At 37.7% G+C, this 13,392-nt stretch overlaps 1 protein-coding gene across 6 annotated transcripts in view; it reads left to right on the forward strand.

The window, feature by feature from the left end:
• Nucleotides 1-3,448: 3,448 nt before the first annotated feature.
• Nucleotides 3,449-13,392, forward strand: part of LOC129002876 (potassium voltage-gated channel protein Shab-like) — a 55,352-nt gene continuing 45,408 nt past the window's right edge. For all 6 annotated transcript variants that reach the window (XM_054430984.1, XM_054430981.1, XM_054430982.1 and 3 more), the window contains exon 1: nt 3,449-4,273. In XM_054430984.1, coding sequence (XP_054286959.1) covers nt 3,497-4,273 — 777 coding nt within the window. In that variant the 5' untranslated portion in view covers nt 3,449-3,496. The remainder of the gene's footprint in view (nt 4,274-13,392) is intronic.

The following is a 13,392-nucleotide window of genomic DNA, read 5'->3' on the forward strand; positions in this document are numbered from 1 at the left end:
CACATAAAATCTGAGAGAAACACTTAGAGGAACATTATCAACGCACGGAAACCTTATAAACCAGATATGAATCATATTCTTATAGGACTAGATTTAACTGTAGGACCAAACATCAAACTTAGTTTTCATTGACTATTTTGAAGTTGTATTAATAGTCAAAGGTTTTACTAATGGACTATGTAGCATCCAAAGTCAATTGTTTCAGCTATAGAGGCTAACTTGAAAGCACAGACATCAAGTTTGGACAGCTTTCGATTTACAGTCCCTGATTTCTAATTGTCGCTCGGTTGTTGAAAACAAGTCAAACGTTTCTTATTTGCCTTTTGCAGGGACCGAGTTTAGCATCAATTAATCTACTATTCATTAATTGATTAATCCTCAACAAGCTGTACATTTACATTCAAATCAGAGAGGGACATTGGATCCATCAACGCACTAAAATTTAATCAGACAACTATTTCCAATTTCTCCATGGAGTATGCACATGGAGTATGGAGCATGGAGTGTGGTGTATGCACTTGTAGTATTCTGTCAACGATTGTAGAATAGCACAAGTTTGGCAGTTTGTATGTGTGCCATTGTTGAATACGTCTTTATGTAAATCAGTACTTAAACTCCATACAACTTTAGCGAGCTGAGTTCACGTCACTCCCGCTAAAATGTTCGTTTACTGTCCAGGTATAGGCTACCAAGTTCGGTTTATCATATAAACTTGTTTTTCTAAACTCAGGTACCCATTCATTTTATTAATCATATCGTCTATCCCCAATACTTTGTTTATCTAACAATGTTAGTAAATTACAGGAACGCGAATGGGGAAGACCTTCCGTCTTAAAGGGTTCATATCTTGAAAACCCCCGGTTACTTTTAGTTAAGTGACAAGGGTGTCAATGTCATGGTTCAGTTGATGGGAACCTATCGTTAAAAAATATGACGCGGTTGTCCTACAATGCTTTAATCGACGGGTGTCAACTATGAATCCTAGATAACCTCAAATAGAACCCGTAGTTAATAAATGTTGCTAAGTAACTTTGAGTGAAAAAGGACGAAGAACCCCTGGAGCCAGAAAGCGAGTATTAATTTGTTTTGAATGCAATCAACAAATCTGCAGCAGTTGAAGACTCTATCGGAATTGAGAAGAAACACTGACTAATTTAGAGCGGAAAACAGTTGTAGGGCAAGTTCTTTGACAAATACAAGCTAGAAATCGGAGAAAACCACATCAGTGAATAAATCTTGCTAAATTCCTGTAGACCTACAGCCTGTAGGTAGAAGAGGGGATTTAGGAAACCCTGAAACCAAGAATGGTAAAAACAACATTTCTAGCTTCATGCAGATCTTGTAGTGCAGTCTTGAAGCAGTCTGCAGGTACTGTGAAAGGAAACGCAACGAGGAACTAAAGAACCTCACGTAGTTGCATGCTCAACTTTTTTGGCTGTTACCAACTATGAATCATAGATACACCCCAGATAGAGGAAACGCATCAGCTGTCTTTATATTTTGTACATTTTAGAAATCATAAACCTATCCCGAGAGGAGTAAGAAGAGGACTTAACTGTTTCTCAGTTCCTGGTCAGGTAGTCACTAGGCGTAAAGGACCAAAGGACTATGGAGAGGAATTTATTCCCTACATCAAGTGATGCAGTCTTCCTCGTACGTTTTGGCCAACTTCATCCTTTCTGGTCCTTTTTAATACTCTTTAATACCGGGACAGCTTCATAATTTCGTGTCACTACAACTATCAACTATCAAGTGTCACTACAACCTAAATAGAACCCCAATTCACCTCATCAAAGAGTTGTAAAGGAAAGGTGTGCTCTAGGAAACTCTAGAGCTATACGTCGGGTACACAGTTTATGCAGATCTTTCAAGGAGTGCATTTTGATATTAATCAGCTCACCTTTAGGGTCACCGTTCAACTCCATCTGCTAATTGGTTCAGCTTGAACTGTGGCTAGAGGGAGTGGTCTTGAATATTGAACCAAAAAGGATGTATTGGTCCGTGGCTGTGATTGGTCACAATACATACTTAAGACCCATGCGTGCTTGCAGTATCGGGTTTCGTATCAGGATCAGTAGTTTAGTAAAATATAAACACAGATCGTGTTTTAAAATATCCGCTAATCCCACAACTTGCACGACGTCGTTGTAATCTACCATGTTACTTCCAGTTCGTAGGCGTGGGTCGCGTGCACGTCCAAACCGTGTTCCTATTAAAGAAATGAATTAATTAGTCCAAGCATACAAGTTGTGCCTCATTCACCAACACTAGACGTGTTCATTAATGAACCATGCCTTTGAAACAGAGCTTATCGTGTTCAATCAATTACAAAGTTCAATATACGTTACAAAGTTGTCACGAAATAGCTAAGTTAATTTGGAATGGGCTATTTTAGTCGCGGATGGAATATCGTGTAGTGTGTCCTTTTGGTGATATTAAAAGTTATGCTGCTGCTAATGAAATTAATTTATTATTATGTGTTTCTAGTGGCTAATGTATCGAATCCAGGTCAAAAGGGACGATGTTTTCCCCCGGCAAAACCAAATGAAATTTGAAGAGGTTTTACCACTTTTTTTTATATGGGTTTGTGATTCTTCTCTACAAAATTCCACTGCCTGGACATCTTTATTGCCATTGATACTTTGTTCCGAGAGTTGAAGGTTGAAGTTGAAGGAAGGTTGAAGGAGTTGAATGATTGCTGTTATGTTGAGTTCCGAAAGGTTGAAGTGGATATTTCTGACAATCCGAGGACCCATGTAGCTGGTGAAATAAACCTAATACTTAAAATCATCACATTTTATTTTGAACGATGCGTACAAAGTAGAACACGATTTCAAATTCACTATGTAACAGTTCTGATCAAAGAGAAGGGAGAGTAGCAGTGTATCTAGTTAAGTTGTCCAGTTGCACTGTACACGTTAAGAAGTGCTGTTTATTTAATGTCGTGTACTTCTATATCCCACTCGTTGCTGTAAAGTTTTCGTTTGCCACCCAAATTGCGGATTTTGCTTTGTTCTTCAGGCAATCCATAAATTTGGTGAATGCATTCAGAACAACAGGAAATATGTCATCCGCAGGAGACAAGTTACATCACAAAATGTCAAACGAGTTAGCAGCGGTAATAACAATATCCAACCCTCAGCTCGTGAACAAGCACTTGCTCTCGGCATATGAGGACGTTACTAACCCTAAAGACTTTTTTTCTTTTCCACCTACAAAATTTACATGGGTCATTGGTGTATACGGGATTATTTAACGTTAAGTTAGCCTTCTTTGTAATAATATGTAAATATTACTTGATTATAAATGCATACAAACTGTGAATCCTAAATAACTTCAAATAGAACCCTATTAGTTAATAAAATATGTCAACAAATAGTGTCAACATGTACGTTAATACATGATCATTTGTGTTGTCTGTTCCAGATCACGCAGGATGGAGCGGCGGGGGGTGCGGGTGAGGAGGGACGGGGTCGGTCGGGGGTAGACGGGGGGTATGGCGGGACCCGACCCGTCGGTGGTGAAATGGGACGACTCCAAGCCGACAGACCGGGACGCCGGGATCCGATGGGACGACAAGCCCGCAGACAGAGACTCGGGAGTGCGATGGGACGAGAGGACCGCGGAGCGCGACATGAGAGACCGAGATCCTTCGGTGGTGCGATGGGAGGACGCGAAGGAAGTGAGGTTTCCGTCCCCTCCACTCCCTTTGAACCTCCAGAACCGCTCACACTCCCGGTCCATGTCCTCCCTCCCTCCCGAGCCCTTCATGATCATGCGGTCGAAGGCGCTGAACCGCCGTGTGTGTATCAACGTGGGTGGTGTGAAGCACGAGGTGTTGTGGCGGACCCTAGAACGCCTTCCACACACGCGCCTCGGCCGCCTCCGAGACTGCAACACCCACGAGGCCATCACAGAGCTGTGTGACGACTACTCGCTCATAGACAACGAATACTTCTTCGATAGACATCCCAAGAGTTTTTCATCCATCCTGAACTTTTACCGGACCGGAAAGCTCCACCTGGTGGACGAGATGTGTGTGCTCGCGTTCTCAGACGACCTGGAGTACTGGGGCGTGGACGAGCTGTACCTGGAGTCGTGCTGCCAACACAAGTACCACCAGAGGAAGGAGCACGTCCACGAGGAGATGAGGAAGGAGGCGGAGTCCCTGAGGCAGAGGGATGAGGAGGAGTTCGGGGAGGGAAAGTGTGCACATTACCAGCAGTTCCTGTGGGACCTTCTGGAGAAGCCCACCACGTCCATAGCAGCCCGGGTGAGTCAAAGCTGACGATTCTCTTCCTCGGGTCTTCCCAATGATTGACCCTTCTTACCTTTAAGGCTCTCTATTGCTTCACTATACAGGCCTCTCGGAGAACCTAATGGGTTGACAGTTTATAGAAAGTTCTTTTGCCAAATACAGTAGGCTACTTAATCCATTTTAGAATTAAGGCAGCGCGAAGATTCAGCTTCATTGCAGATGGCACTGTTGTTGTTCTCCGTTTCTGTTTTAAAGACAACCATCTGCAACGAGGCCCAAACGTCAGACCAAGCTACCGCTAAAATTACACTCTTACCCCCGAAAATCACATTATTGTATATACAGCTGCTGTAATGCTAATCGTTGTATAAATGCTGTACAAAAGGTAATGCGTAATGCAAATAAATGATGATCCCACAATCTGATAAATATTAAAAAGTAGTAGGTATATCCTATATACAATATATATAGCCTATATGCAATAAGAAAAATCTGTACCCTCTTTTATTTTGGTTTTGCAACTATTCGACGAAGTGGTTTTTCACATTTATTAATTCAATGTTAAAAGCCGGCCAACTAGCTTGACTGGCAAGTGACATGTTGGTCAAATGGCCAATTCCTCCGGTATATACCCCACATGTTATGGTATCGGTTGGCATTAGCATTGCTCAAAATAAAAATAGCAAGCTCTCATTATCACAGCTGGTCTTTTAATTTAAAGTGTCGAGCAATAGGCTTGACTAGCAAGTAATTAATCGATCAAATTGCCCACATCTCCGAAATTTACCCCATATAATAATATGCATCACGTTGAATTAGCGTTCCTTAGAATCAGAATAGATCTTACATTTGCTCATTAACACGGTTGAATGTGTTATTTTTAAATATCGCTCAACTGGTTTGTCTATCAATTGGCATGTCGGTCAAATGGCCAACCTATGAAATACACCCCCAATTATACGTATCGCGTTGAATTAGTGTTACTTAGATTCAAAATAAATCTCACAGGTGCTTATTAACGGCTGTATCTCATTTCCATGCAATTATGGCACGAGTGGCAACCCTGTGGCTGTAAGGGAGGGTATATTGACGCGGTAAAGTAATTTCCTGCGCGTAGGGTGGCAGCCCTGATTGACTACAGCGCTCCACATCACTGTGCTTGTAATTATACTGTCACACTTCACTAAGCTTCGCCCCCCCCCCCCTCCTCTTACTCTTCATCGGACGGATCTGTTCTTGAGTTCTTGATTGTTTTCGTTACCTGTTGTCGTCGCTACAACATTTTTTAAATTAATGTAAACCAATCAAATTTTCTTTGCAATATGATAATGTTTAGGTGGTTATCATAATGCTCTCTCTAAATCTGAAGGTTACTAATTCGATCCTGATTTATTTATTAGTCAGAAATAATTTATCATTCTACTGGTACACTATAAAAAATAGTTTACCCGAGTTTGGACGGTTCCCTTACAATAAGTATTGAAAAATATCAATTGCGTTTGAGTGAATATGTGTAACTTTGATCAAACTTTGCCTAGTTGTACTTGCTTACGTCACCGGTTCAGATCTCTAACCTAACCGAAAATAAAAGGTTTTACTAACCAACTGATTATTCATAGGCCTAATATAAAAAAAAAATAGAGGAGCGAGCTGGTCTAGTGGTTAGAGCGCGGGACTTTGGTCCAAGAGGTCCCGGGTTCAAATCCCACCAAAACACCAATGGATTTTATCTAAGAGGTAATGCCGCAACGCCTAGGTCTAGCCTTAAGTAATATGAAAAACAATACCAGGCTCGTGCCTAACAAACAATCCTAGGACAATAAATATATATATATATGAAAAAATAAAACACAACCCTTAATCCACGCTTCTGTAAACAGTAGAAAAATAATCTTTCACATTATTGTTTAAGTATTGTGTTTGCATTCGAATCTAAAGCTTAATAATCACTGTAGCCAGGAGTAAATATTTTAAGGGTGGGTTTTCTTACTTCCCCTACTCAACGAATAAATTCCACTTTCCAGGAGGAAGCAATGTCCAAATTACTGTAGTGCGTGGAACGTGACAGGGTTTTAAAACGGACTTAAGCAAACCCGCAGTTGCTTAATCGTTAGTATAGAGCGCCGAGGAAAGTGTAGAAGATTTCAAAACATTCAGGGTATTTTTTATACAAAAACATTTAAACTAACCGTATTTATGGGTTTAATAAGTTTAATTATTATATTAGAATGTCGGAATATGGTTTCCAAATATTAATTTCGAAACTTAAAAGTTTGTTGGATCAGAATTTGTATTTTAAATCCTTAAAAACTTTTTTTTAATTTCCAAATGTTTATTTTATCTAATAGAGTACATTTGCCAATACATCTTATATTTTCCCAATAATATATGCTACTTTGTGATTGTGTATGTATCACTATTAGATTTTATATTACACTAAAACTTTGGGAATGTACTAGAGACCCCCTTATTTACCCTTGATTTTGAGGGTAACCAACCCCGCAAGCGAGGACAACAAATTTAGGGGTTTAAGAGAGCTCACTCCCCTATTGGGTTGCAATTTTAGGTTGCTAAGTTTTGCCAGGTTATGTTATGTTAGATTATGCTAGGCTATGTTATGTTTTGTTAGGTTATGTTAGGTTATATTAGGTTATATTAGGTTATATTAGGTTATGTTATAAGATTACTAACCTATATTACTCCGCAAACACAATAGCCTCATAATTTCAAAATCATCTTACTGAAATTCTTTAAAACTCTAATTTATCAAGGCTCTACGACAGTAAAATATAACAATGTGATGTGACGAAAACCAAAATTTTAAAGACAACATATTACTGTACTTTCATCTTCTACATTTTCTTCAGTAAAATCAGCTGTTTGATTTCACAAACTTCCTCAACTCCAGCTGATTCTTTTTGCCGAAAGAAACTTACCACCCATGAAATATATACAGGGTGGCTGGTCATCAGTGTCACAAAAGTTTTTTCACCACACTATGATGTTTTTGGGTGTATTGCATACGTTAATTGGTGGCTGAAAGTTACGTTTTGCTGGCCATGCCAGCTGTCATCGTAATTTGGGGACCGAGCAGGTTTTTACAGGCCGGGGCCGCAAAATCAGCTGTCCGCTTACTTACTTAAAACATGAATGCATTTTAAATACACAATCAAAATCCATAGCATTGCAATAGAATTGTGTTATTGTCACTGTTGCCTAGCAACTATTTATTTTTATTTTTGCCGATTCCTCAAATTATTTCTTTACATAACCTTAAAGTTGTAGTTGTGTTGACTATCAGTGTGCATTATTATGGTGGTAAATATAGTGGTAATAGGGTATAGTGTGGCGAAAAATAGCGTTCGTACCACGGACCGAAATGGTTTTGCAGCTCTCGATCGATTTAAGTTCTCGACTTCGTCTTGAACTTAAAAACTATCTCGAGCCGGCAAAACCTCATTTTCGGCCCTTGGTACGAAATATACTATTTGGCGTAAGTACAAAGTAAATGCAGTGTAATGATGCATATAAAAGGTTCCAAGCCCAAAAATTAGCTTCCCAAAGAATTATTTTATGTTTTTTTCAAAAATAACTATGTTTTCAAACTTAATACAGCTATTTCTCAGTTACCTGTAAATGGATTTGAGTAGACAATGTCATTTTCGTGTTCTACATTAAATTTTGAATAAGAATAATATAAAATGACGGAGTATCAGTTGTAAAAACTCCATTGTAAATAGATTCAAAGATAAAAATTAAGATGTTTGAAAAAAATTTAAAAAACATTGGTCTATTGTATTTTTTCACACCCTGTATACAAGAAAGTGTCCGAATATGTTAAAAACTGCGCCATTTTATAAGCTTTCCAACCATATGCTACACTATTGAGGTTTAGAAATTCTGTTGTTTGTTTTAGTGGTTTGAATACCAGAAAACAGGGAACTTTTTTACTGTTTTTACTGTTAAAGCTGAAACAAAAATACAACTTTTGCTTAATACATACCGGCTTTCATGTTAAAGACACCCTGTTTTCTGGTATTCAAAACACTAAAACAAACAACAGAATTTCTAAACCTCAATAGTGTAGCATATGGTTGGAAAGCTTATAAAATGGCGCAGTTTTTAACATATTCGGACACTTTCTTGTATACAGGGTGTGAAAAAATACAATAGACCAATGTTTTTTTAAATTTTTTTCAAACATCTTAATTTTTATCTTTGAATCTATTTACAATGGAGTTTTTACAACTGATACTCCGTCATTTTATATTATTCTTATTCAAAATTTAATGTAGAACACGAAAATGACATTGTCTACTCAAATCCATTTACAGGTAGGCCCTAACTGAGAAATAGCTGTATTAAGTTTGAAAACATAGTTATTTTTGAAAAACATAAAATAATTCTTTGGGAAGCTAATTTTTGGACTTGGAACCTTTTATATGCATCATTACACTGCATTTACTTAGTACTTACGCCAAAAAAATTTTGTAACACTGATGACCAGCCACCCTGATAAAAAAGAGCCGTTTTCTTACAATTTTATGGTTTATTATTTAGTCGAAATGATCGTGGAAGACTACTATGGAGAACTGTTGCATCCACTATTGATCGTCTGTCTGGCGTGTGCGAGGGACTCCACTGATAAGAGCCGCTGGACACGCAACTCGCTTATCAGTTCTACCTTATCACGTGGTTGATTGGCCTAACTGAAGGTGTTTCGGTGCTTCACAATCACTACTTGGGTCTTTAGGCCCCAATCCTTATTACTTTTGAATTTTTTTATTGAAAAATTTTTAGGTTTCACTTTTTTTCCTCTAGGATTGATACTACAAATAAAATGTACTTCATATTATACCACACCATTGACGTTCAAATAAGATTTTAATTAGTTTAATAACAAAATCTTTCCAACCTAGAATAACCTGACAACTCTTAGGCTAGGTTAGGTTAGGTTATTATTATGTAAGGTCGTTATAATACGTAAGTACCCAAATAAAACCACAGACAATATAATACTTTAATGATAAAACAGTATAATTGGGATTTTTCACCCTCAGTTCATTAACGAATAGTGAATTGTAAATAATGAATGTATATTCGATTTTTCTACAATTAATTGTAGAAAAATCAAAAACAAACACTGGTTTATAAATTTATGAGTCTTGCCAGTTCTGACTAAATACCTCTACTTAATTAATATCTAAGATAATTTATAAAAAAATTAATGTAGAATAAATTGATTTACATCTGTATGCAAAAGAAAATATAGGGCCCCCAATGCAATGCCTGTTTGGGGGTTCCGTTTAAGATTTTTAAATAAAAAAATCAACTTTTAAAATTAGATAAGTAAGTAATACAAAACCAATTTCAGTCGGTTTACGTTAACACTTGCTACGAAAATTTGTGATATGATTACGTGACCAGTAGAAAAAGTTATTTTTTCGGGGTAGATGAGTGGTTATATGGTTCTGGGTTCTCCCTGAAATTTTGAGCTGTTCTGAGCACAGACAATATAATACTTTGGTTCTGAGGCTGATCTATGTGGTCCGAATCAATAAGCTTCAGAACTCCCCTATTTTATTCGGTTACAACATGCTGGAAGGTTAAGTTAGGTAAGGTTTTGCTACGTTATGTTATAATTTTGCTAACCTGTTCCACGATAATGATTTCAATTCCAAAACTTTCAAAACTTAATGAAATCATAAGCATTTGCAGATTATGTAGCCTCATTGTTAAACAATACGAAACAATGGCCTTGGCAAGGATCGACTTTGGATACAGCCTGAATGGGTGGTTTCCTGATAAAACTGATAAGAAACACGGCAACTTCTTATCTGGCCGGTAGCTGTTCACCGATGCACTTACATTTGCATTTTATTGTCGAGTGCGCAAAATAACTAGCAAAATGGCCATCCGCAGTGGTATATATCTCACAGGTGCATGTGTTACACTTCAAGCCTTACATAAATCAGATGTGAAGATTCCTTCTTTAAAATAATCTTCATGGATGGATTATTAGTTTTAAAAATTTTTGTATATTTGTTTGTCATATATTTTAAAGAAGAGGGCAGTCACTCTTTTACAGTGCGCTGCGGCGTTTAGATTATGTTAGGTTAGGTTCAGTTTAGTTTATGGTAATGTCTAACAAGGTACTACAGTATTTACAAAACCATTTTCTAAACACAAGAAAAAGGGAACACATTTAGGTCATTGTATATTTGTTTTACAAATTAAACATTTGAACTTTTATTATGGTAAACACTACCTTTTTTGTCATAACTTCATAATCTAAACTGAATTAAACGGAGCTTAACTTTACAAACCTGACCTAACCTAAACTAAACTAACCTAACCTAAACTAACCTAACCTAAACTAACCTAACCTGACCTAACCTAACCTAATCTAACCTAACCTAAACTAGCCTAACCTAAACTAACCTAACCTAACCTAAACCAACCTAACCTAAACTAAACTAACCTAACCTAAACTAACCTGACCTAAACTAACCTAACCTAAACTAACCTAACCTAAGCTAACCTAACCTAAACTAAACTAACCTGACCTAAACTAACCTCACCTAAACTAACCTAACCTAAACTAACCTAACCTAAACTTTACTAACCTGACCTAACCTAACCTAAACTAACCTAACCTAAACTAACCTAACCTAAGCTAACCCAACCCTTGTAGCACTGTGGAAGAGTAGTGGGCGGCTCTCTTGAAAAGTCCCCACCTTCTCACATTACAGTCACAATTGTTTTGTTTTCTTTCAACTAATGAATTTACACTACTAAAGTAGATCCATTATGTGAACTAGTTGTGGCTCATTTTTCACTCGAATAACTTTGTTGGATGAACTTATAACGAAGAGTGTCAATTTTTCTCTATTATCTTCCTTAATTTTCAAAACGTTGGTAATTAAAGTGTGTTTAGATATGGTAAACTAAGCTGCCATTTCAGTTTATTAAAAAAGTCAGTGTCACTATACAGTAGAAATCTATAGTAATTGAACGCAGCGCACTCTTGCGGTTCAATTCAACCGTGTTTATTTTCGTCGTAAAACTGGCCTAAATTTGAACATGAATTGTTTGCTACATATTTATACGATTACAATATACTATTACAGGGGTGGGGATGACACTAGTCGTTTTGGTGCCAACAATTACAGTAGAACCTGAAAGCACAAAAAATACGCCATAAAGAAGTTATAAATAACTTAAGTTATTTAACAATTAGAAAGAATGAGTTGTTACAGAGAAATCTGGAAAGGTATATAACAGTATATAATTTCGTGTTTAATGGTAGTACTTAACAAGATATTAACAACATTTTTATCTTGCTTACTAAAAACATCACCAAACGTGTTTACAGCTAATGTAAGAAGCAAAAGTAAGAATAGATAAGTAATTACTGGTCAGAAAAAACTAGGCACACGCCGGTGATAAGAAACACGCAAACTCTTATCAATAAGGTCGTTCGAGTTGTACATTGCAACAATTTAGCAATGCAAAATTGTTGGATCGACAAAAACCACGAGTCGAGATAAGAATTGCATTACTACACTTGCTAGAGTGTCGAGAAGTTTGTTTTGTACTGAATCATACTAATTTGGGAATAAACAAATGGGTGTTGAAAATAAATCAACAATAATCTATAATAGTAGTTTGCGCAACGATTGCGTAAATGTAGTGTTAACGAAAAGAGTAGAAAATGGTACGAGCCTTGGCAAGTACCTTAAAAACGTCTACGAGTGTCGCTAACACTATTTACGCGAGTTTCGTACTCTACTTTACCTACGACAGTGTTTTAATTACTAAAAATCACTACTCATAACTTCTAAGAGAGACTATTTGTCGTTTATAACCTCTCATTGCCACTGACAGTGATGAAACGAAACACCCAACACTAAGGCCCTGGCCACACGAGGCGAATTTAAGCCGCGCGGCTTATCTTCGCGCGAAGTTAAGCCGCGCGAAGTACCTGGCCACACGGGGCGGATGAACCGCTTCCTGTTGGGTTTTCCCAGTATCAGTACTCTATTAAAACATAGTTCAGTTCACTCTCTTTAGTCATGGGCGAAACACTTATGTTAGTTTGTGCATTAAAAGCGTGTAGTGATCTGGAACGTTAACATAAATCATTGGGTCCATCCCTTCATAACGGAAAAACAATTTTTTGTGTTCCAAACCTTTTACGAGCACATGCGAAATCATAGTTCGGAGTTCATATGTATCAAACATTGTTTGAACACCACACAACCGGTAAAAAATACATAAAACAAACTCAAAAACCACTGGAAATGTCCGAAGAATATCTCCAATAAGCGCGGCTGCCGCGCGGTCGAACCGTATCGTGTGGCCACTCTCATAAGACTACGTGTGTCATCCCCTCCAACGCGGCTTAACTTCGCGCGGTCGGGGGACGACATGTTGCGGCTCAACCGCACATGCGGCTAAACTTCGCCTCGTGTGGCCACTCTCATTTGATTCAATGTGTTGTCGAAGCCCTTAACTTCGCGCGGCTTAACTTCGCGCGGTTAAACCGCCTCGTGTGGCCGGGGCCTAATTGCACCACTCAACAATTAAATTGGCTTAAACAGCTGAAGTTCTAATAAAATTTTACTTCTTCTCTCTCAATCCTTGAACCTCATTGGTCCGTTGTTATGAGTAAAACTGTGCTGTTATGAAAGTAAACAATGCTGTTATGTGAAACTTTTAAATTCTATGAACTGAACTGAAACTGCTTTGATGTTGGCTACGATGTATGGTATTACACACACTCAGTAAACTGTTTATTCTATACCTATAAATTTCTCATTCGTGTGGATCAATCAAAGACATGTTATGAGATTTTTTACTGTTTACCCTATATGTTTTGGCGTTTCCAATTAGTAGACTATTTATATTGTCGATTGAATGTCCTTCAAATCCACAGGTTGCGACGATTAGGTTGTAAATAAAAGGTGCATAAAAGGGCTTCAAAGGCAATAGTTACTGGATACTAAACAGTTGATAACATTTTCCTCAGCTGGCCTTTAAGGACTGAGTTTAAATTGAGGATTTATTCTAGAGAGACTATTTTTACTAGCATTGCAGACAAATTTTGCCCTTTAGTTGTTGACATTCCAAAG

This window comes from Macrosteles quadrilineatus, unplaced genomic scaffold (genome assembly GCF_028750875.1).
Source record: "Macrosteles quadrilineatus isolate MER2022 unplaced genomic scaffold, UCM_ALF_1.0 Scaffold_9__3_contigs__length_116548681, whole genome shotgun sequence".
Lineage (NCBI taxonomy): Eukaryota > Metazoa > Arthropoda > Insecta > Hemiptera > Cicadellidae > Macrosteles > Macrosteles quadrilineatus.